Source organism: Salmo trutta, unplaced genomic scaffold, assembly GCF_901001165.1.
Source record: "Salmo trutta unplaced genomic scaffold, fSalTru1.1, whole genome shotgun sequence".
NCBI lineage: Eukaryota > Metazoa > Chordata > Actinopteri > Salmoniformes > Salmonidae > Salmo > Salmo trutta.
In genome coordinates, this window is record NW_021823073.1 from 2,003,040 (window position 1) to 2,026,054 (window position 23,015).

The 23,015-nt window shown below is 46.8% G+C and overlaps 2 protein-coding genes across 17 annotated transcripts; one reads left to right on the plus strand and one right to left on the minus strand.

The window, feature by feature from the left end:
* Positions 1-1,603: 1,603 nt before the first annotated feature.
* On the minus strand, positions 1,604-19,094 carry LOC115188768 (general transcription factor 3C polypeptide 3). 14 transcript variants are annotated; one of them, XM_029747595.1, is made up of 23 exons: positions 18,594-19,094; positions 18,327-18,438; positions 17,898-18,145; positions 17,506-17,629; positions 16,326-16,517; positions 15,820-15,985; positions 14,582-14,729; positions 14,310-14,502; positions 11,004-11,104; positions 10,709-10,880; positions 9,503-9,705; positions 9,216-9,317; positions 9,003-9,138; positions 8,762-8,904; positions 8,498-8,580; positions 6,954-7,008; positions 6,734-6,869; positions 6,190-6,314; positions 5,827-5,979; positions 4,619-4,752; positions 4,411-4,548; positions 3,429-3,496; positions 1,604-3,224 (listed from the first exon to the last, which is right to left on the minus strand). In XM_029747595.1, the coding sequence occupies exons 1-20, from the start codon at positions 18,690-18,692 to the stop codon at positions 4,630-4,632; spliced, it is 2,814 nt and encodes a 937-aa protein (XP_029603455.1). In that variant the 5' UTR covers positions 18,693-19,094; the 3' UTR covers positions 1,604-3,224; positions 3,429-3,496; positions 4,411-4,548; positions 4,619-4,629. The 14 variants fall into 14 exon arrangements, with proteins under 14 accessions (XP_029603455.1, XP_029603463.1, XP_029603461.1 ...); XM_029747603.1 differs by having other exon boundaries at positions 1,604-2,882; positions 3,156-3,224; positions 4,411-4,752; XM_029747601.1 differs by having other exon boundaries at positions 1,604-2,951; positions 3,156-3,224; positions 4,411-4,752.
* On the plus strand, positions 19,081-22,953 carry LOC115188770 (PEST proteolytic signal-containing nuclear protein-like). Of its 3 annotated transcripts, XM_029747611.1 has the most exons (6): positions 19,116-19,179; positions 19,866-19,884; positions 19,957-20,128; positions 20,222-20,296; positions 20,967-21,019; positions 21,460-21,580. In XM_029747611.1, the coding sequence occupies exons 1-6, from the start codon at positions 19,131-19,133 to the stop codon at positions 21,572-21,574; spliced, it is 483 nt and encodes a 160-aa protein (XP_029603471.1). In that variant the 5' UTR covers positions 19,116-19,130; the 3' UTR covers positions 21,575-21,580. The 3 variants fall into 3 exon arrangements, with proteins under 3 accessions (XP_029603470.1, XP_029603471.1, XP_029603469.1); XM_029747610.1 differs by lacking the exon at positions 19,866-19,884 and having other exon boundaries at positions 19,081-19,179; positions 19,908-20,128; XM_029747609.1 differs by lacking the exon at positions 19,866-19,884 and having other exon boundaries at positions 19,131-19,179; positions 19,905-20,128; positions 21,460-22,953.
* The last annotated feature ends 62 nt before the right edge of the window (positions 22,954-23,015 follow it).

The following is a 23,015-nucleotide window of genomic DNA, read 5'->3' on the forward strand; positions in this document are numbered from 1 at the left end:
TCAGTAAACTGGTTCACACATACACACACACACACCACACACACACACACACACACACAGCCAGATGTTGCACAGAAGTAGTTCATGTTTAACTCTATTACTGTGGTGTCTGTGAGTTAAGGCCGTATTGAGCCAATTAGAGAGATGAATCCCAGGCCCTGCTGTTATTGACTTAAAGAAACCAGACTGGTTCTGACCACACCATTACTCATGAAACACCCATATTGCAATCGCTTTCTATCTGTTCATACTTATACATAGAGAAATAAGGGATTTATTTCTGACTAACATGTTCCCTCAGAAACCTATTATAGGCTGTCACAACAACTAGTTGGTGGGCCGCTGCCAAGTAGACTATATATGATGCATTGTCATATATCAACATGACATTACACTAGTCACTAAATACCTGACACAATGTCACAGGCACCAGCAGTTCTACACTACTAGACCACAGGCCTATACTGAGATCATTTAAAACCCGTTAAACGATTCAATTGTTGTTATTATGGGCTTGAACTCATTTCTTGAATAATATAAATATCCCACATATGTGAAGTGTATTATCGCCCACTCTAGCCTGGATACCCAAACGTGTCCGCTGTCAACCTGTCACAAGTAGCATCACTTTCCGTGTCAGCCCAGCTCGCGAGTTCCCGGGATGAAAACAATAACAGCAAATCCCAGCGAAAACCCAGTACCCATTATGTAAGCACACCTCACTTACCGTCAAAATAACGTGGAACACCGTACCGTAATCGACACCGCAAGCCCGCTTTCCCGTGTTCTTATTTACGGTGAATGTTATGTACTATAACCAAGTAGCAGTAGCTAGCTACATGTTTATTTCCCGACGTCCGATCATGGACGACAGATCCGCATGGGCCGTGCCCCACCGACGGTCTGTGGACTCCCAGCCGTGTTCCAGCGCTCTTTCCCGGCGGCACTGTGTCGCTCGCTTCCGCTCCCCTTCCAGTCTCCCGTCTGTCAAATGTCCGCCGTAAAATCTGGTTCTCGATCCGAGGTTGCGATATGTCATCTGTTAGGTTTCATAGCATTGGTGGATAAACTCCGTTAGTTTCTACCGAACCGTTACTTGACGTGCCAGTCTGCAGTAAAGAAAGCGCTCCTCTTTTCTTAATTATTTAGAAGACCCCATATCCGCTGCACTGTTTCCGCTCCTGTGGCAGCAACAGTGAATACGTTCGTATTTTTGTAGCATCTCTCCTTGGTGACAGGTCGGAACGGTGCCAGCATATCGAGATATTAACAACACTTTTCCAAAAGTCAACCCTTGAATCGCGTTGAGGAACTTTCTAAAAGGCTATATCTGGTAAACCGTGCGCTAGCTGGCGCGGCAGAACGTTGTTTGGACCAGCGGCATCAGTCAGTATACGAGCCTAGTGGATGAAAGTAGACTAGATGCATCACTAGCACTATGAGGAAGCAGGGACAAGATGTTAGCAGATGGTAGAGAGATGGACGGAGGGATTTGGTCAATCTCACTTTTATAATCCCTGTAGCAAAACAAAGAAGCCAGTCAGATGTTTTTCCAACAATATCAGTCTTCTGGGTCAGATAAAAGAAAATGCACCACAAATGGTTAATAAACAGATTTTTTTTATTTATTTCCATGTATTCAAATACATTTTTCTACAAAATCTATGTACACAAGTTAGAGTAAACATAAGGTGTTGTTGACAACAATATATACAAAACATGTTTTTTAGCAAGGCTGTGGAACAGGGAGTAACTGACTGGGGTGATTTTAAATGTGACCCCTGGATACATCTAGTATTCCTATGGTATATAGGACTTCCTATACATCATACAGTGTAATAGTATTCCTATGGTATATAGGACTTCCTATACATCATACAGTGTAATAGTATTCCTATATCAGGACATCATATGACATCACAGTGTTTCCCCTATATTCATTTAGCTGTGGCAGCCCGCCGCTGCTCAATTGTTGCTGCCACCCCCCAAAAAAAACATACATATTTTTTTCTATGTAGAAAAGCTAATGGAGGGATAGATTTTTTAATAACCTTATCTTTGAGAACAAAAAAATATAATCACCAAAATAAAAACTAGAGTCAGGGAGAATCAAAAATTCCCCAAATATCATGTCATGGGGCCCCACATTGATTTTGTTATAACGTTTCAGTCATTCAGATAGCATAAGAACACGGCATAAACCATGGCAAAATGTGCAGAATTGCAGGACATTTGTTTTTAAAGTGAGCATTTTTCTCTTAGCACCATGACAAAATGTGTAGATTTGCAGGAAAATAGCTTTAAAACTAACATTTTTTCTGCCCTATGGCAAAATGTGTAGAATTGCAGAACATTTGCTTCAAAACACCAAAATGTCTCTGCTCATTTTCGGTCGGAGACCGTGCCATTGGCCACACCAACTACACTAACTTTGCCATCGTTGCTGAAAAAAATATTTGGGGAAACACTATCTTATACCATCAATTATGTCTCATAATACACATCACATAGGCCGTTATACAGGTCAGTATAGAGGACCTGACAGGTCATTATACAGGTCAGTATAGGAGGACCTGATAGGTCATTATACAGGTCAGTATAGGAGGACCTGATAGGCCATTATACAGGTCAGTATAGAGGACCTGACAGGCCATTATACAGGTCAGTATAGGAGGACCTGATAGGCTGTTACACCATGCAGTATAGAGGACCTAATAGGTCATTATACAGGTCAGTATAGAGGACCTGATAGGCCGTTACACCGTGCAGTATAGAGGACCTGATAGGCCATTATACAGGTCAGTATAGAGGACCTGATAGGCCATTATACAGGTCAGTATAGAGGACCTGATAGGCCATTATACAGGTCAGTATAGGAGGACCTGATAGGTCATTATACAGTTCAGTATAGGAGGACCTGATAGGTCATTATACAGGTCAGTATAGAGGACCTGATAGGCCGTTACACCGTGCAGTATAGAGGACCTGATAGGCCATTATACAGGTCAGTATAGAGGACCTGATAGGCCGTTACACCGTGCAGTATAGAGGACCTGATAGGCCATTATACAGGTCAGTATAGAGGACCTGATAGGCCATTACACCGTGCATTATAGAGGACCTGATAGGCCGTTACACCGTGCAGTATAGAGGACCTGATAGGTCATTATACAGTTCAGTATAGGAGGACCTGATAGGTCATTATACAGGTCAGTATAGAGGACCTGATAGGCCATTATACAGGTCAGTATAGAGGACCTGATAGGCCATTATACAGGTCAGTATAGAGGACCTGATAGGCCATTATACAGGTCAGTATAGAGGACCTGATAGGCCATTATACAGGTCAGTATAGAGGAACTGATAGGCCGTTATACCGTGCAGTATAGAGGACCTGATAGGCCGTTACACCGTGCAGTATAGAGGACCTGATAGGCCGTTACACCGTGCAGTATAGAGGACCTGATAGGCCATTATACAGGTCAGTATAGAGGACCTGATAGGCCATTATACAGGTCAGTATAGAGGACCTGATAGGCCATTATACAGGTCAGTATAGGAGGACCTGATAGGCCATTATACAGGTCAGTATAGGAGGACCTGATAGGTCATTATACAGGTCAGTATAGGAGGACCTGATAGGTCATTATACAGGTCAGTATAGGAGGACCTGATAGGTCATTATACAGGTCAGTATAGGAGGACCTGATAGGCCATTATGCAGGTCAGTATAGAGGACCTGATAGGCCATTATACAGGTCAGTATAGGAGGACCTGATAGGTCATTATACAGGTCAGTATAGGAGGACCTGATAGGTCATTATACAGGTCAGTATAGGAGGACCTGATAGGTCATTATACAGTTCAGTATAGGAGGACCTGATAGGTCATTATACAGGTCAGTATAGAGGACCTGATAGGTCATTATACAGGTCAGTATAGAGGACTTGATAGGTCATTATACAGGTCAGTATAGGAGGACCTGATAGGCCATTATACAGGTCAGTATAGGAGGACCTGACAGGCCGTTATACAGGTCAGTATAGGAGGACCTGATAGGCCATTATACAGGTCAGTATAGAGGACCTGATAGGCCATTATACAGGTCAGTATAGGAGGACCTGATAGGTCATTATACAGTTCAGTATAGAGGACCTGATAGGTCATTATACAGGTCAGTATAGAGGTCAGTATAGGAGGACCTGATAGGCCATTATACAGTTCAGTATAGAGGACCTGATAGGTCATTATACAGTTCAGTATAGGAGGACCTGATAGGTCATTATACAGGTCAGTATAGGAGGACCTGATAGGCCATTATACAGTTCAGTATAGAGGACCTGATAGGCCATTATACAGGTCAGTATAGGAGGACCTGATAGGCCGTTATACAGGTCAGTATAGGAGGACCTGATAGGCCGTTACACCGTGCAGTATAGAGGACCTGATAGGCTGTTACACCGTGCAGTATAGGAGGACATGATAGGCTGTTACACCGTGCAGTATAGAGGACCTGATAGGCTGTTACACCGTGCAGTATAGGAGGACATGATAGGCTGTTACACCGTGCAGTATAGGAGGACCTGATAGGCTGTTACACCGTGCAGTATAGGAGGACATGATAGGCTGTTACACCGTGCAGTACGTGTTGATGAGGTGTCGTACCATCTCAGTGTTTCCACTGGCCTGGTAGATGATTGACAGGTTGAAGGCTATCTCTCTACGCAGGTCTACCTGGTCAGCCTCAATACCCTGTAGGAGAGAGATGAGGAAGAGATGAGGTGTCTGTGTCTGTAGTATATACCTCTAGTGTAAGAGGAGGGAAGCTGAGAGCCTTGTGGTAATAGTGAATGGAGAGGTGTATCTGTAGTATATACCTCTAGTGTTAGAGGAGGGAAGCTGAGAGCCTTGTGGTAATAGTGAATGGAGAGGTGTGTCTGTAGTATATACCTCTAGTGTTAGAGGAGGGAAGCTGAGAGCCTTGTGGTAATAGTGAATGGAGAGGTGTGTCTGTAGTATATACCTCTAGTGTTAGAGGAGGGAAGCTGAGAGCCTTGTGGTAATAGTGAATGGAGAGGTATGTCTGTAGTATATACCTCTAGTGTAAGAGGAAGGAAGCTGAGAGCCTTGTGGTAATAGTGAATGGAGAGGCGTGTCTGTAGTATATACCTCTAGTGTAAGAGGAGGGAAGCTGAGAGCCTTGTGGTAATAGTGAATGGAGAGGCGTGTCTGTAGTATATACCTCTAGTGTTAGAGGACGGAAGCTGAGAGCCTTGTGGTAATAGTGAATGGAGAGGTGTGTCTGTAGTATATACCTCTAGTGTAAGAGGAGGGAAGCTGAGAGCCTTGTGGTAATAGTGAATGGAGAGGTGTGTCTGTGGTATATACCTCTAGTGTTAGAGGAGGGAAGCTGAGAGCCTTGTGGTAATAGTGAATGGCGAGGTGTGTCTGTAGTATATACCTCTAGTGTAAGAGGAGGGAAGCTGAGAGCCTTGTGGTAATAGTGAATGGAGAGGTGTGTCAGTAGTATATACCTCTAGTGTAAGAGGAGGGAAGCTGAGAGCCTTGTGGTAATAGTGAATGGCGAGGTGTATCTGTAGTATATACCTCTAGTGTTAGAGGAGGGAAGCTGAGAGCCTTGTGGTAATAGTGAATGGCGAGGTGTGTCTGTAGTATATACCTCTAGTGTTAGAGGAGGGAAGCTGAGAGCCTTGTGGTAATAGTGAATGGAGAGGTGTATCTGTAGTATATACCTCTAGTGTAAGAGGAGGGAAGCTGAGAGCCTTGTGGTAATAGTGAATGGCGAGGTGTATCTGTAGTATATACCTCTAGTGTAAGAGGAGGGAAGCTGAGAGCCTTGTGGTAATAGTGAATGGCGAGGTGTGCCAGGCCCATCTGCTGCAGGGCCCGTCCCAGGTTGTACATGCTCTCCTGGCAGTGCCCACGCAGCTCCACGTAACGCCACAGGAACGAGAAGCCCTGCCACAACACACAGACACACACGTTATGACACAAAACACACCCACCCACCCACCCACACACACAGACAGACAGAGGGTTACAGGCTTACAAAAGGGGTGACTGTATGACTTTATAACAGGCTTTATAGCACATCCCACAACCACACCACATGAACACATACATCCTGTAGGTTCTATACAGTTCTATGGGACACAATAGGAGTCTGACCTGCAGTATCAGCGGGTGGCGTTTAACCACAAACTTCTGAGACGCCATGTGGAAGAAGGTGAGGCCAACACACAGACTGTACAGAGGTTCATCTGGCTTAGACCTGAACGCCTGAACATACTGACCTAGAGACACAGAGACACAGACACAGAAAGAACACAGAGAGAGACACAGAGACAGAGAGAGACAGAGAGAAATTAATTCCTACTTGGATTCCGCATTAGCCTGGATGTGCATAAACCATTCCCCTGGATAGAAGGCCATAGTTTTATGTAGTGTGTGTCTGTAGTGTGTATCTGTAGTGTGTGTCTGTAGTGTGTGTCTGTAGTGTGTGTCTGTAGTGTGTGTCTGTAGTGTGTATCTGTAGTGTGTGTCTGTAGTGTGTGTCTGTAGTGTGTGTCTGTAGTGTGTATCTGTAGTGAGCATCTGTAGTGTGCATCTGTAGTGTGCATCTGTAGTGTGCATCTGTAGTGTGCATCTGTAGTGTGCATCTGTAGTGTGCATCTGTAGTGTGTATCTGTAGTGTGTATCCGTGTGGTCGTACCGAGTGCGTGTTTGAAGCTGCCAGACACCAGTGCATTGTGTCCACTGAGAACACACAGGGCGTGGTTGTCTGGGTTCTTCATCATCAGACGCAGACAGAACCGATGATGACGCACATCCTGGGAGTGAAGGGTCACCTGGTGGGAGAGGACAGGGAGAATGAGTGAGCTGGTATGTGTGTGTGTGTGTGTGTGTGTGTGTGTGTGTGTGTGAAGGACCACCTGGTTGAATACATTCCACAGCATGGGCCATTCCTGCTTCTCCATCAGCGTCAGCCTACAGACAGATGAATGGAGGTTAGAGGTCATGGTACACCTCCTGATCTAACACACATGGAGTGTCTATGACTAGGAGGAAGAGCTTTCTCTTTAGATGTTTCTGGAGTCAGTAGGACAGACAGTCAGTAGGACAGACAGCCAGACAGTCAGTAGGACAGACAGCCAGTCAGTCAGTAGAACAGATAGCCAGCCAGTCAGTAGGACAGCCAGTCAGTCAGTCAGTAGGACAGACAGCCAGTCAGTCAGTAGGACAGCCAGCCAGCCAGTCAGTAGGACAGCAGCCAGTCAGTCAGTAGGACAGCCAGCCAGTCAGTCAGTAGGACAGACAGCCAGTCAGTCAGTAGGACAGCCAGCCAGTCAGTAGGACAGCCAGCCAGTCAGTCAGTAGGACAGCCAGCCAGTCAGTCAGTAGGACAGCCAGCCAGTCAGTCAGTAGGACAGCCAGCCAGTCAGTCAGTAGGACAGCCAGCCAGTCAGTCAGTAGGACAGCCAGCCAGTCAGTCAGTATCACAGTCAGCCAGTCAGTAGGACAGCCAGTCAGTCAGTCGGACAGCCAGTCAGTCAGTAGGACAGCCAGTCAGTCAGTAGGACAGCCAGTAGGACAGTCAGTAGGACGGCCAGCCAGTCAGTAGGACAGCCAGTCAGTCAGTAGGACAGCTAGTCAGTCAGTAGGATAGCCAGGCAGTCAGTAGGACAGCCAGTAGGACAGCCAGTCAGTCAGTTGGACAGCCAGTCAGTCAGTTGGACAGCCAGTCAGTCAGTAGGACAGCCAGTCAGTCAGTAGGACAGCCAGTCAGTCAGTAGGACAGCCAGTCAGTCAGTCAGTAGGACAGCCAGTCAGTCAGTAGGACAGCCAGTAGGACGGCAAGTAGGACGGCCAGTAGGACGGCCAGTCAGTCAGCCAGTAGGACAGCCAGTCAGTCAGTAGGACAGCCAGTCAGTCAGTAGGACAGCCAGTCAGTCAGTAGGACAGCCAGTAGAACAGCCAGTCAGTCAGTCAGTAGGACAGCCAGTCAGTCAGTCAGTAGGACAGCCAGTCAGTCAGTCAGTAGGACAGCCAGTCAGTCAGTCAGTAGGACAGCCAGTCAGTCAGTCAGTAGGACAGCCAGTCAGGAGGACAGCCAGTCAGTCAGTAGGACAGCCAGTCAGTCAGTCAGTAGGACAGCCAGTCAGGAGGACAGCCAGTCAGTCAGTAGGACAGCCAGTCAGTCAGTAGGACAGCCAGTCAGTCAGTAGGACAGCCAGTCAGTAGGACAGCCAGTCAGTAGGACAGCCAGTCAGTCAGTAGGACAGTCAGTCAGTAGGACAGCCAGTCAGGAGGACAGCCAGTCAGGAGGACAGCCAGTCAGGAGGACAGCCAGTCAGGAGGACAGCCAGTCAGTCAGTAGGACAGCCAGTCAGTCAGTAGGACAGCCAGTCAGTAGGACAGCCAGTCAGGAGGACAGCCAGTCAGGAGGACAGCCAGTCAGGAGGACAGCCAGTCTGACCTGATGTAATCGTAGGCCTTGCGGTAGTTATGGTCCAGGAAAGCAGCAGACAGACCAAAGAACTCCAGCTCTTTCCTCTTCACCTAAACAACACATTACTGTCCTGTACATTTAACCAAGAAAGTGCTAACAATACATTTATAAAGAGATAACAATAAATTAGTCATTTTTCAAATACAAAACATTTTCTTTATAATTAACAATTTCTTAATTTGAATGACAGGAAGTGAAAGTGCCAGAGAACGCCAGCTGGTTCCTCTTTACCTTGACGTCATAGAAGGAGTAGAACTCCAGAGAAGAGTCCACCAGCAGCTCTGCCTCTTTAAAACGCTTCATCTCACACAGCGTACACACACACCTCACCAACAGTAACCACCAGTCTTCACGAGACAACACACTGGTCTTACCTGGGGAGGGAGGGAGGGAGAACATTGCTTAATGGTTTCTCTCTTTGGGTCTGTAATCTCTCAGTACATGTCTAATATGTGATGAATCAGAGTGTTACCACTGATGTCCTGGTAGGCTGCTTCCTGGTCATCGATGTCTGACACCAGGTCCTTAGACACCTTGACCAGACGCAGGTGTCTGACCCCCGACCACATGCTGGCTCTGACACACACCTGGGCCCGCGTCATCGCCACCTGAAGGACAACACAGTAGGAATAACATCAGTGTGTGTGAGAGAGAGAGAGAGAGAGAGAGAGAGAGAGAAGCCTACCTTCAGCAGCATAGCCAGCATGGTCAGCATGGAATCCAGGTAGTCATCCAGTCGGCCTTGAGAACGCAGGAGAGTAGAGCGGTGCAGCAGCAGCTTCAACTCCTGGACAACACACACACACACACACACACACACACACACACACACACACACACACACACACACACACACACACACACACACACACACACACACACACACACAGGGATAATCAGTACACACACCCAGACACCCTCCCCTCCCCTCCCTCCCTCCCTCCCTCCCTCCCTCCCTCCCTCTCCACCTGCCTGCTGTGCTGCGGAGGCGTCCTGTGCCAGTGTGTCTGGGTCGTACATGGGCTCCAGGGCCTTGAGGGCACAGAGAGGTCGACCCAGCTGCTGCTGCAGAGTAGACAGACACAGCCTGGCCTCTAGGTGAAGAGGAGCCATCTGTACTACCTTACTGTAACTCTTCACTGCTACCTCCATGTGTCCCAGCGCCTTCAGACACTCTGGAGGAGACATGGAGACACACATTACAATACATTACATTACATTACAATACATTACAATACATTACAATACATTACATTACATTACATTTCAATTAACACTTTAGGAACTGTTGAGATGACGCCGTTGTAACGCGCTACTATGACGCCGTTGTAACGCGCTACTATGACGCCGTTGTAACGCGCTACTATGATGCCGTTGTAACGCGCTACTATGATGCCGTTGTAACGCGCTACTATGATGCCGTTGTAACGCGCTACTATGATGCCGTTGTAACGCGTTACTATGATGCCGTTGTAACGCGCTACTATGACGCCGTTGTAACGCGCTACTATGACGCCGTTGTAACGCGCTACTATGACGCCGTTGTAACGCGCTACTATGACGCCGTTGTAACGCGTTACTATGACGCCGTTGTAACGCGCTACTATGATGCCGTTGTAACGCGCTACTATGATGCCGTTGTAACGCGCTACTATGACGCCGTTGTAACGCGCTACTATGACGCCGTTGTAACGCGCTACTATGATGCCGTTGTAACGCGCTACTATGACGCCGTTGTAACGCGCTACTATGATGCCGTTGTAACGCGTTACTATGATGCCGTTGTAACGCGCTACTATGATGCCGTTGTAACGCGTTACTATGACGCCGTTGTAACGCGTTACTATGATGCCGTTGTAACGCGCTACTATGACGCCGTTGTAACGCGTTACTATGACGCCGTTGTAACGCGCTACTATGATGCCGTTATAACGCGTTACTATGATGCCGTTATAACGCGTTACTATGATGCCGTTATAACGCATTACTATGATGCCGTTATAACGCGTTACTATGATGCTGTTATAACGCGTTACTATGATGCTGTTATAACGCGTTAGAAGACCTGTCAGGAGGTTCCTTTTATGCATTATTATCATCTCATAATGATCCGGACAAAATAACAGCCAGTTTGAGACAGTTGACTGTGTGTGTGTGTGTGTGTGTGTGTGTACCTACCAGCGTGTCGGAGCCAGACAACAGCCAGGTTGTATCTCTCAGAGCAGACCAGAGCAGAGAGGAGAGGCAGGGCTGAGTTGTACTCTCCCTCGTCCAGGAAGGCCTCAGCCACGTCCAGGTACAGATCCCCCAGCTCCTCTGGGCTCTGCTCCATCAGAGACGTCAACATGGACTGGGGGGTAGAGAGGATGTTACAACGCCCATTTCTACATTCAGAAACAAAGATTATAAGGTGTGATATTTGGTAGGAGTCTATGTGTTCCCAAAGCAGACAGATATGTTGTGTGGTACTCACATCCAGAGGTCTGTAAACATGCTGGTGGATCAGACAGACCATGAGCTTCACTCTGATGTCCACTGGTACATGGTCTGGAACTACCACCTTTCTAACCTCCCCTGGAGAGGGACAGATATGGAGAGAGGGGAGGAGGGAGGGAGAGAGAGGGGAGGAGGGAGAGAGAGGGGAGGAGGGAGGGAGAGAGAGGGGAGGAGGGAGGGAGAGAGAGGGGAGGAGGGAGGGAGATATGGGAGGAGATATGGAGAGATATGGAAAGAGAGGGGGGGAGGGGGGAGGGAGAGAGAGGGGAGGAGGGAGGGAGAGAGAGGGGAGGAGGGAGGGAGAGAGAGGGGAGGAGGGAGGGAGGGAGGGAGGAGGGAGGGAGAGAGAGGGGAGGAGGGAGGGAGAGAGAGGGGAGGAGGGAGGGAGATATGGGAGGAGGGAGGGAGGGAGAGAGACGGGAGGAGGGAGGGAGGGAGGGAGGGAGAGAGAGGGGAGGAGGGAGGGAGAGAGATATGGGAGGAGATATGGAGAGATATGGAAAGAGAGAGGGGGGGAGGGGGGAGGGAGAGAGAGGGGAGGAGGGAGAGAGAGAGAGGGGAGGAGGGAGGGAGAGAGAGAGGGGAGGAGGGAGGGAGAGAGAGGGAGGGAGGGAGGAGAGAGGAAAGAGAGAGGGGGGGGGGGGAGGGGGAGGGAGAGAGAGAGGGGAGGAGGGAGGGAGAGAGAGAGAGGGGAGGAGGAGGAGGGAGAGAGAGGGAGGGTGGGAGAGAGAGGGGAGGAGGGAGGGAGAGAGAGAGAGGGGAGGAGGGAGGGAGGGAGAGAGAGAGAGGGGGAGGAGGGAGAGAGAGAGAGGGGAGGAGGGAGGGAGGGAGAGAGAAAGAGGGGAGGAGGGAGGGAGGGAGGGAGGAAGAGAGAGAGGGGAGGGAGGGAGGGAGGGAAAGGGGAGGAGGGGAGAGAGAGAGAGGGGAGGAGGGAGAGAGAGAGAGGGGGAGGAGGGAGAGAGAGATAGGGGAGGAGGGAGAGAGATAGGGGAGGAGGGAGAGAGAGATGGGGAGGAGGGAGAGAGAGATGGGGAGGAGGGAGAGAGATGAGGGAAAAGGAAGAGAGAGGGGGGAAAGAGATGGGTGAGGAGGGAAGAAATAAGGGAGAGAGTGTGAGGAAGAGAAAGGCATAAGACAGTTCTGCATAGCAATGTTACTGGCTCTCCACACTGACAACTTATCAAAACCAACACTTCATAATGAAGTCCTAGATCCAGACAGTAGGACAGACTTCATAATGAAGTCCTAGATCCAGACAGTAGGACAGACTTCATAATGAAGTCCTAGATCCAGACAGTACGACAGACTTCATAATGAAGTCCTAGATCCAGACAGTAGGACAGACTTCATAATGAAGTCCTAGATCCAGACAGTAGGACAGACTTCATAATGAAGTCCTAGATCCAGACAGTAGGCCAGACTTCATAATGAAGTCCTAGATCCAGACAGTAGGCCAGACTTCATAATGAAGTCCTAGATCCAGACAGTAGGACAGACTTCATAATGAAGTCCTAGATGCAGACAGTAGGACAGACTTCATAATGAAGTCCTAGATCCAGACAGTAGGACAGTAAGACAGACTTCATAATGAAGTCCTAGATCCAGACAGTAGGACAGACTTCATAATGAAGTCCTAGATCCAGACAGTAGGACAGACTTCATAATGAAGTCCTAGATCCAGACAGTAGGACAGACTTCATAATGAAGTCCTAGATCCAGACAGTAGGACAGACTTCATAATGAAGTCCTAGATCCAGACAGTAGGACAGACTTCATAATGAAGTCCTAGATCCAGACAGTAGGACAGACTTCATAATGAAGTCCTAGATCCAGACAGTAGGCCAGACTTCATAATGAAGTCCTAGATCCAGACAGTAGGACAGTAGGCCAGACTTCATAATGAAGTCCTAGATCCAGACAGTAGGCCAGACTTCATAATGAAGTCCTAGATCCAGACAGTAGGCCAGACTTCATAATGAAGTCCTAGATCCAGACAGTAGGACAGACTTCATAATGAAGTCCTAGATCCAGACAGTAGGACAGACTTCATAATGAAGTCCTAGATCCAGACAGTAGGACAGACTTCATAATGAAGTCCTAGATCCAGACAGTAGGACAGTAGGACAGACTTCATAATGAAGTCCTAGATCCAGACAGTAGGCCAGACTTCATAATGAAGTCCTAGATCCAGACAGTAGGCCAGACTTCATAATGAAGTCCTAGATCCAGACAGTAGGACAGTAGGACAGACTTCATAATGAAGTCCTAGATCCAGACAGTAGGACAGTAGGACAGACTTCATAATGAAGTCCTAGATCCAGACAGTAGGACAGTAGGACAGACTTCATAATGAAGTCCTAGATCCAGATAGCAGGACAGTAGGACAGACTTCATAATGAAGTCCTAGATCCAGACAGTAGGACAGTAGGACAGACTTCATAATGAAGTCCTAGATCCAGACAGTAGGACAGTAGGACAGACTTCATAATGAAGTCCTAGATCCAGACAGTAGGACAGACTTCATAATGAAGTCCTAGATCCAGACAGTAGTCCAGACTTCATAATGAAGTCCTAGATCCAGACAGTAGGACAGTAGGACAGACTTCATAATGAAGTCCTAGATCCAGACAGTAGGACAGTAGGACAGACTTCATAATGAAGTCCTAGATCCAGACAGTAGGACAGACTTCATAATGAAGTCCTAGATCCAGACAGTAGTCCAGACTTCATAATGAAGTCCTAGATCCAGACAGTAGGACAGTAGGACAGACTTCATAATGAAGTCCTAGATCCAGACAGTACGACAGACTTCATAATGAAGTCCTAGATCCAGACAGTAGGACAGACTTCATAATGAAGTCCTAGATCCAGACAGTAGGACAGTAGTCCAGACTTCATAATGAAGTCCTAGATCCAGACAGTAGGACAGACTTCATAATGAAGTCCTAGATCCAGACAGTAGGACAGACTTCATAATGAAGTCCTAGATCCAGACAGTAGGACAGACTTCATAATGAAGTCCTAGATCCAGACAGTAGGACAGTAGGCCAGACTTCATAATGAAGTCCTAGATCCAGACAGTAGGACAGTAGGACAGACTTCATAATGAAGTCCTAGATCCAGACAGTAGGACAGTAGGCCAGACTTCATAATGAAGTCCTAGATCCAGACAGTAGGACAGTAGGACAGACTTCATAATGAAGTCCTAGATCCAGACAGTAGGACAGTAGGCCAGACTTCATAATGAAGTCCTAGATCCAGACAGTAGGACAGTAGGACAGACCTCCAGTCTCCTCTGTTGTCGTTGTTTCCATCTCCTTTTCTTTATCTGGGTTCTCCTCTGCTTCCATCTTCTTCTGCTCCTCTGGGTTCTCCTCTGCTTCCATCTTCTCCTGCCCCTCTGGGTTCTCCTCTTCTGCAAGGTCTGGCTTAGGTTCTCCTCTCTCCAGGACGATCCCGCAGAACTGGACTAGAACCTGAGAAGGGAAAACACTGGTCACACACACACACACACACACACAGGTCTATGAAACTAACACACACACACACACCTACCTGAAGGGCCTTGCCGTGTTGGTGGTTGGCGATGTAGAGCTCAGCAGCCATGTTGATGCTCTCGTCTGTCACCAGCTCTGGGTGTCTCCTCAGGGCCTCCTCCATCACCCCCATGGCTGACGGCAGGTCACTACTCTCATAGTAGCTTCTGGAGAGAGAACACACACACACACACACATCACCGTTACACACTGAACCTAACACACACATCACCGTTACACACTGAACCTAACACACACATCACCGTTACGCACTGAACCTAACACACCCATCACCGTTACGCACTGAACCTAACACCCATCACCGTTACACACTGAACCTAACACACACATCACCGTTACACACTGAACCTAACACACACATCACCGTTACACACTGAACCTAACACACACATCACCGTTACACACTGAACCTAACACACACACATCACCGTTACACACTGAACCTAACACACCCACATCACCGTTACACACTGAACCTAACACACACACATCACCGTTACACACTGAACCTAACACACACACACATCACCGTTACACACTGAACCTAACACACGCACATAACCGTTACACACTGAACCTAACACACGCACATAACCGTTACACACCGAACCTAACACACATCACCGTTACACACTGAACCTAACACACACACACATCACCGTTACACACTGAACCTAACACACACACACATCACCGTTACACACTGAACCTAACACACACACACACATCACCGTTACACACTGAACCTAACACACACACACATCACCGTTACACACTGAACCTAACACACACACACATCACCGTTACACACTGAACCTAACACACACACACATCACCGTTACACACTGAACCTAACACACATCACCGTTACACACTGAACCTAACACACATCACCGTTACACACTGAACCTAACACACATCACCGTTACACACTGAACCTAACACACATCACCGTTACACACTGAACCTAACACACATCGCCGTTACACACTGAACCTAACACACATCGCCGTTACACACTGAACCTAACACACATCGCCGTTACACACTGAACCTAACACACATCACCGTTACACACTGAACCTAACACACACATCACCGTTACACACTGAACCTAACACACACATCACCGTTACACACTGAACCTAACACCCCCATTGCTTGTGTGTGAATGAGTTTGTGCAGTATCTGGTTGTGTGTGTATCTGTGTACATGTGCATGGCGGACTAGCCTCACTTGGCCATGTCTCGTGACAGCTGCATGAAGTGCTCTCCGTCAGTAGGGGGCAGTAGGTTGAGGATACGGCGGTACCCGTCCATGGACTGCTTGTGTTCCCCCACCTGCTCATACAGGCTGCAACGTTCCCATAGGTAGCGCACATTACTGGGGTCATACTTAATGGCTGGGAGGGAGGGAGGGAGGGAGACAGACAGACAGACAGACAGACAGACAGACAGACAGACAGACAGACAGACAGACAGACAGACAGACAGACAGACAGACAGACGAAGAAATGGGGATAGAGAAATGTGTTAGAAGACAATTATTTCAGTGAGGTTGCCATTGATTGATTGAAATTCTTAGATAATTAAAATGAGTAGCTCAAGCCAACATTAGTTGGCCATCAGTATCAACCACCTCTAACTAGTAGTAAATCAATCAAATATAAAACAGATTTGAGCAGTTTGAGGTCACAGGTCAGGGGTCAGAGGGCCAGGGTTAGAGGTCAGGGGTCACCTCACCTTTGGTGTAGCAGATGATGGCCTGCCTGATGTTGTCCTGCTCCAGAGACATGTCGGCCAGCTTGACCCACTCCTCACAGTCGCTGGGGTTGAGATGGGCAGCGATCAGGCCAAACTGTAGAGACTTCTCCATGTCCCCCTGGTCTTCATAGATCATAGCCAGGGTGGAGAAGGGCTCGTAGGCCAGGGGGGCTGGTGGGAGAACGGTGAATAGAAGGGTTAGGTGGGACTCAATTTTAGTCAGCGTTTAACAGGAAGGCCTCCCTCATTGACACTTCCTGGTTAATATATTTTTAAAGACAACTTTGATGAATTCAGATCAGTCTTGCTGCACAAGTCGGAAACTCTGAACCTCCCAGTTAAAATTAACATAAGCTATTTGTGTAGAGCTAATTATTGGATGATTCTGATACTTTCCAAGTGGGAAATTCAGATATTATCTTTCTCAGAGTTTTCAGATTCCTAGTTACAGCGTGTCCTGAATGCAGCATAAGTCTCTACAATGACTTTTGTGAATTGAGATGGCTACCACAGCAGTGTCTAGTGACAAATAAATGCCCTGTCTGTTGCTCCTCTGTCCTGGAATACTGCCCATCCTGTCTGATGATCTCCTCTATCCTGGAACACTACCCATCCTGTCTGATGATCTCCTCTATCCTGGAACACTACCCATCCTGTCTGATTATCTCCTCTATCCTGGAACACTACCCATCCTGTCTGATGATCTCCTCTATCCTGGAACACTACCCATCCTGTCTGATTATCTCCTCTATCCTGGAACACTAGCTACCCTGTCTGATTATCTCCTCTGTCCAGGAACACTAGCCATCCTGTCAGATGATCTCCTCTATCCTGGAACACTACCCATCCTGTCTGATGATCTCCTCTATCCTGGAACACTACCCAACCTGTCTGATGATCTCCTCTATCCTGGAACACTACCTACCCTGTCTGATGATCTCCTCTATCCTGGAACACTACCCACCCTGTCTGATGATCTCCTCTATCCTGGAACACTACCCATCCTGTCAGATGATATCCTCTATCCTGGAACACTACCCATCCTGTCAGATGATCTCCTCTATCCTGGAACACTGCCCACCCTGTCTGATGATCTCCTCTATCCAGGAACACTACCTACCCTGTCTGATGATCTCCTCTATCCTGGAACACTACCTACCCTGTCTGATGATCTCCATACACATCAGGACGGCATCCTCCTTGTCTCCGCGGGCGTAACGGATGTTGGCTTCTCCCATGAGGCCCCTCAGGGCCCGGGGCAGCTTGCTGCGGTTACGTCTCTCCTGGACAGTACAGAATCACCATCAATCACCACCAATAGTCCCATGTCAACAAACACTGCAGCATGACCAGTGAACCAGGCTCAAATGATGACTAGACTAACTTTGCCTGAGACTAGCCATAATTCAACTAGTATCGCATACAACAACACCTCTATGGTCAAACTATGGCTAACATGGCGTTAGCTCCCTGATCTAATGTCAAGGCTCAGAGGGCTAACAGTCTTGTGAACCCTGTTAGAATGACGACGGGCCTTTATCTCATTGTCACCTTCATCATCTTCTTGTTCTCTCGGTTAAGCTCCATTTCCAGAGCAAAGACATCCCCAGCTGAGGGGCCTTCCTCGTCTCCTTTAGCTTCAACCTTCCTCTCCTCCTCTGAATCCTCCTCTTCCTCTTCTTCATAATCATCATCATCATCCTCCTCCTCCTCCTCAGTCTGTTCAGTCTCTGTTCCCTCCCCCATCATCGAGGCAAAGGCTTTCTGGACAGAGGGGCTGATGCCTTCCTCGGGATCCGCTGGCAAGGACAGAAGAGGTGGATAGTTGGCATACAACAATGACTTGACTGGAATTGCTTAAGAAAACATGAAGAGTGCCTAGGCATTAGCTCAGCGGGCTAATACAAGATTGTGGGGAGCAGAAGATCCGTGTTCCGAAACCAAGCAGTCACACATGACTGAACAAGTGGAGACTCACACCTGCGGGCCGTTTTTTGGAACATTTTCTCGGGCTGCGGCCGTGGGAAGTGCTTGGGAGAGTGTCATCTGGTCCAATCTCTTCATCTTCATCTGAACGTCCTTCGTTCGATACCTGAGAGAAGAGATCCGAGATGAGATGCTTTCAACACAGGCATTCGTGAAAGGCGTTCCAGTAGCATATATTATATCATTGCGAGCTCCAAAACTTGTACAGAAGTTTGATCTTTTCAACGTTATTACAGCATGCAGAGTGGATGTCCCACTTACCTTCAATTTAGCTTTTCTTTCCTCTCTCCGTATTTCAAACTCCTCGAATGAAATCCTTCCCTCCAGGTAGTCAATGAGCTCTGAGCTGAACCCCGACATCTCATCGACTAACTAAAAAGAGTTATGGTGTTTAAATACACGTAAAACAACGATGATAACTCTCATTGTAAACATTTCATTTTGACAACACGAGTGGCACTGGCGACTGTTAATGACGTATCTCAAAGCGACGGCAGGTCTTCTTCGACGCTTCAAAAGGTAGATTTGTAAATCGTTACACACCGCCACCTATCGATTAATGCACGAACCACAAAAATACAAAGAGAGACAAATACACACATAAAGTATCTGATAAAGATAATACATTGGTATATTATTCTTTGATGATTTTGGTATGAGTCATTGGGAGTAAATTCGTTTTTGGTTGTTGTTGTTGTGTTCAGACCGTTCATATTCCGGAACGGCAGGTGGCGCTGTTCTATACCATATCGTTAGACAAATCCCAGCCCGTTCGCTTCTTCCATCGTCACCGATGTTATGGCGGACTACAACAAGCACAGCAGCAAGCGGCTCTCTGATGATGGAGGTGATACTAGTACATCTTTAGGGGCAATGTATCGCTGTCTTGTCGAAATAAGACTAGAAGTATAACGTTACATCGACCAGCTGTAACCAATAGAACATTCCCATGCTCATCGTGTCCGCTTGTGAACGGAGCTTCGGCCTGTCCCCATTCAGCTAGCTAGATAGCAGCCATTGATGTAACTAGATAGCTAGCTGGTTTTATTTGCTAGCTTTACACGAGATCGCTAGGTTAGCCACTGCAGCTGCTTATGTATGATGGAGCAATGTTTACGATTGTTTTTCAAATACTTTTGTCGGTAAACACAACTGATATGGGCTTCACTTGGCATGCAGCCAGTTTCATAAGAAGACACATTTATCTAGCTAAGACAGATAAATGCATAGGATGCAACATGCGTTGAACGTTACAAATCTGTAACATGATATGCAATAAACTATAAGCTATGCATGCACATATGCTATGTGGTAAATTGCAATAGTGTTAAAATATCTAGCTAGGTTTATGACCAAAAGACCGACCATAACCGCAACAGTAGTGGGAGTGTTTGGTCCTTTCACACATCGACTTCCAAGCAGGTTCACCCATAGAATTAGGAATTCCTTTAATAGGATCTCTATGGATTCACCCACCTACCGGTAACCCGGCAACCACTCCCAGGTAACAGTAGCTCATCCTTGGTTTCCCAGGCAACAGTTGCTCACCTTGGTAAGTTGTTTCGCCTCCAGCAGGACCGGAGGAGAAGGAAGGCAGTGTGAAAACTAAGACTGTCTCTTCCAGCACTGGAGGAGGGGGGAAACGCTCGGCCCAGGAGGTCAGCCCTGGCCCGGGGAAGGAGTCCACCTCAAGCAACCCGGTACCCCCAGCCCCCAAAGTCTCCAAGATAGGGTTTGGTCTGATCAGCCAGCCTATAAAGAAGCCTGCGCCCATCTCCATCAAGCTGGGTGCTAGTGTGAGTACCATTAGGGGGGGGGGGGGGTTAGTGTGTGTGTGACATCTATCTCAGTGTGTGTGGTTGACAGACGTGTGTATCTCTCCATTTTAGAAACCCAAAGAGCCTGTACCTGTACCTGCCAAGAAACCAGCTCTGGCCTCGGTTTTCAATGTCGACTCTGATGATGTGAGTTAAGGCGTCAGCATGCTTCATTTCGGCTGGCACCTAGCCAAACTCGGCTAGCCGAACCGAACGAGTGTGCTTGCATACTCTCTTAAAATAACTTTGCTGGAAAAATGAGAAAAAAGCTGCAATAGTACTGTTTGTCCATTTTGAGACACTGTAGCCAGTATACGCTTCCTCAAAATAGTCAGAATAAATAAAAAAAGAACTCAAGAAATGTAATTAATTTAGAAGTTTTTGCTGAGGAGATCTTAGTCGCGTAAGTTTACATCTAACTAAGATGTTTCTTGCAGTATTTTTCAAAGAAAAGTAATCTCTCATTGAATGACAGACTTTACTGAAGAATCCCAACTGTTGACCAATCAGAGACGAAGGGGCGTACACTTCCGCTCCGAACTTCAGCTTGCCTATAGAAAGAAAATGTTGTGTACCCGAAAAACCCTTCACCGAAATCCAAAACAAACAGAAATGTCACAAAATGTTGTCACAATATATGCACAAACTGTTTTGGCTTGGAAGCATGCGGACACTTTCTCACACACACACACATAATATCCCAATAGATTAGTAGGTTGTGCAAAGAAACTGTCATATGCTGTGAAACATCAATGCTAATGCCTGTGCTGTAACCACAGAGCTGTAATAACAGCTGTTTTCTCCTCTGCTCTGACAGAGTGAGGAGGAGATGCCTGCAGAAGCCAAGATGAGGATGAAGAACATTGGCAGGTAAGAAGCACAACGTTTGAATTATTATCTCAAAATGTTTTTACAATATCTCGCAAATTTTATCTGAAATTCCAGGTTTTCTGACATAATACTCTGTTTATAAATCATTTAAATGTAATGTACCTATTCCTAGATCCTTGTCAAGTATTCTACCTAGTGTGCGTCTCTGAAATGGCATCCTATTGCCTATTAGTTAACTAATATTGACCACTTTGGAGAGAGCTCTGGCCAGAAGTAGGGCACTATATAGGGAACAGGTTAGTGTTTAGGGTGGATTTGAACCAGGCGTGATGACCACACGTGTTTGCATGGGTCATTTGACCGTGGGCCTACTAGTAATCAATGTGATGTTTTCATTTTGGTCGACGCACCAGTTGTGAGCGCAGTGGTTTCTAGAACCTTTAGGTCCACGACCACATAACTCTCTATGTTCACCGCAGGGAGACGCCCACGTCAGCAGGCCCCAACTCCTTCAACAAGGGGAAGCAGGGATTCTCCGACCACCAGAAGCTCTGGGAGAGGAAGCTCAAGTCTCAGACGGACACTGACCAGTAGGGCTCGGCCTTACTGGGTTGCTAATGACAACGGTCAAACTGCACACCGTGTTTGCTTATGTGTGGAATGATGTCACCTTGATTGAGTGTGCTTTTTCTCTTCGTTTGTCTGTTGACGATGGTGTAAAAACAATGTACATACTGCTATGTAATGATGGTGAGACATTCGTGCTATCAAGCATATTTTTAGTTTTAAACGTGCGTGAGTGTGTGTGTGCGTGTGTTATATAGCGGACTGGAGTGGGTGTAGTTAAGAGCAATGAGGACACGTTTTGGGAAAGGGAACTTCAAGACAACTTAATAATAGTTTCTGACTCATCTAGGATATATCACTACTTTCTAACTGTCCTGACAGGGTTTTCAACCCTGGCCTCTTTATGCACTGTCTGTCATGCCTTTACAGAGTGATCACAGACAGGAACCATTTATCCCGTGCCTGAGGTTGACATGTAGAAATATTCATATTAGGACAATAAACTTACATTCAATTCCAAAATGAAATTGATTTTTTTATGATATTTATGCAAAAAAAGCAATTGAACCACAATGCACAAACCAGTGTATCATATACATTCTTCATATGCATAAATAATGTAAAGCCTCATTGACAATCTTGATGATGTTACTGGGTATAAGAAGAGGAGCGGAGGACACACTTATCAAAGATCTTTATAACTAAACCAAGATAGACCACAGCCTGTCGTTTCAAACGGGGAACGAATGAGTCGTAGTGGGCAGAACAAGCAGGCGCTTCACGTTTATACATCCGGTGAAATATCGGTCTCATTGTTCTATCTGCAATTATAATCTTTCAAAATGGAAAGACGTGACGTAAGCATTTTTTCCTTCACGTAAGGAAACATTCTTCGGCTATCAACAGCTGTCTTTAACTGTAGCTTATGCGAGTATGTTACATCCTTCTCTGTACTGTAGTTGGTTTGTAATATAAATAAGTAATATACCTCTTCTGGGGTGTATTAGTGTTAAAGGAATTCCTGCTTGAGTGTAAATGATTCAATAATTCTACCCTGAATTTAGGGATAGGGTCTATATAGCCTGTAGAATAAGTAACTAAAGGGTTAAGTCTCATGAGATTGACTAGGATAGGAGAGGAATGGAGGTCTGTGTGTTTAAGTAAACATCAAGAACTGTTAAACTGTGGTTGACCTGACCTAGCTTGAACCCTCTAGGTTTCCCTAATCTCAGAGATATGAAACTGGGTAAGAATTTACGGTGTTGAGAGTTCTGGGGAAGAACAATGAACTCTCCTTAGTGTTAGTGTGTAATGTGTGTGCGTAAATGAGGAGCCTGGTATATAATAGATGTTTTGTGTATGAACTGCAGAGCGCCCTCCTGAATAAACTATTCTGATTCTTGTAAGCTGGTCCTCTGTGTTATTAAACCAGAATCTTACACATTCTGAATGGCAGACTGAGTATTTT

Excerpts from the sequence above, each read along its gene's own strand:
- LOC115188768 (XM_029747595.1), bottom strand. The coding sequence starts at position 18,692 with ATGTCGGGGTTCAGCTCAGAGCTCATTGACTACCTGGAGGGAAGGATT. Across the intron at positions 18,146-18,326 it reads TTCCAAAAAACGGCCCGCAG|CGGATCCCGAGGAAGGCATC; the intron begins GTGTGAGTCTCC and ends TGTCCTTGCCAG. Across the intron at positions 8,581-8,761 it reads ACTCCTTCTATGACGTCAAG|GTGAAGAGGAAAGAGCTGGA; the intron begins GTAAAGAGGAAC and ends TGTGTTGTTTAG.
- LOC115188770 (XM_029747609.1), top strand. The coding sequence starts at position 19,131 with ATGGCGGACTACAACAAGCACAGCAGCAAGCGGCTCTCTGATGATGGA. Across the intron at positions 20,129-20,221 it reads CCATCAAGCTGGGTGCTAGT|AAACCCAAAGAGCCTGTACC; the intron begins GTGAGTACCATT and ends TCTCCATTTTAG. Across the intron at positions 21,020-21,459 it reads AGGATGAAGAACATTGGCAG|GGAGACGCCCACGTCAGCAG; the intron begins GTAAGAAGCACA and ends TGTTCACCGCAG.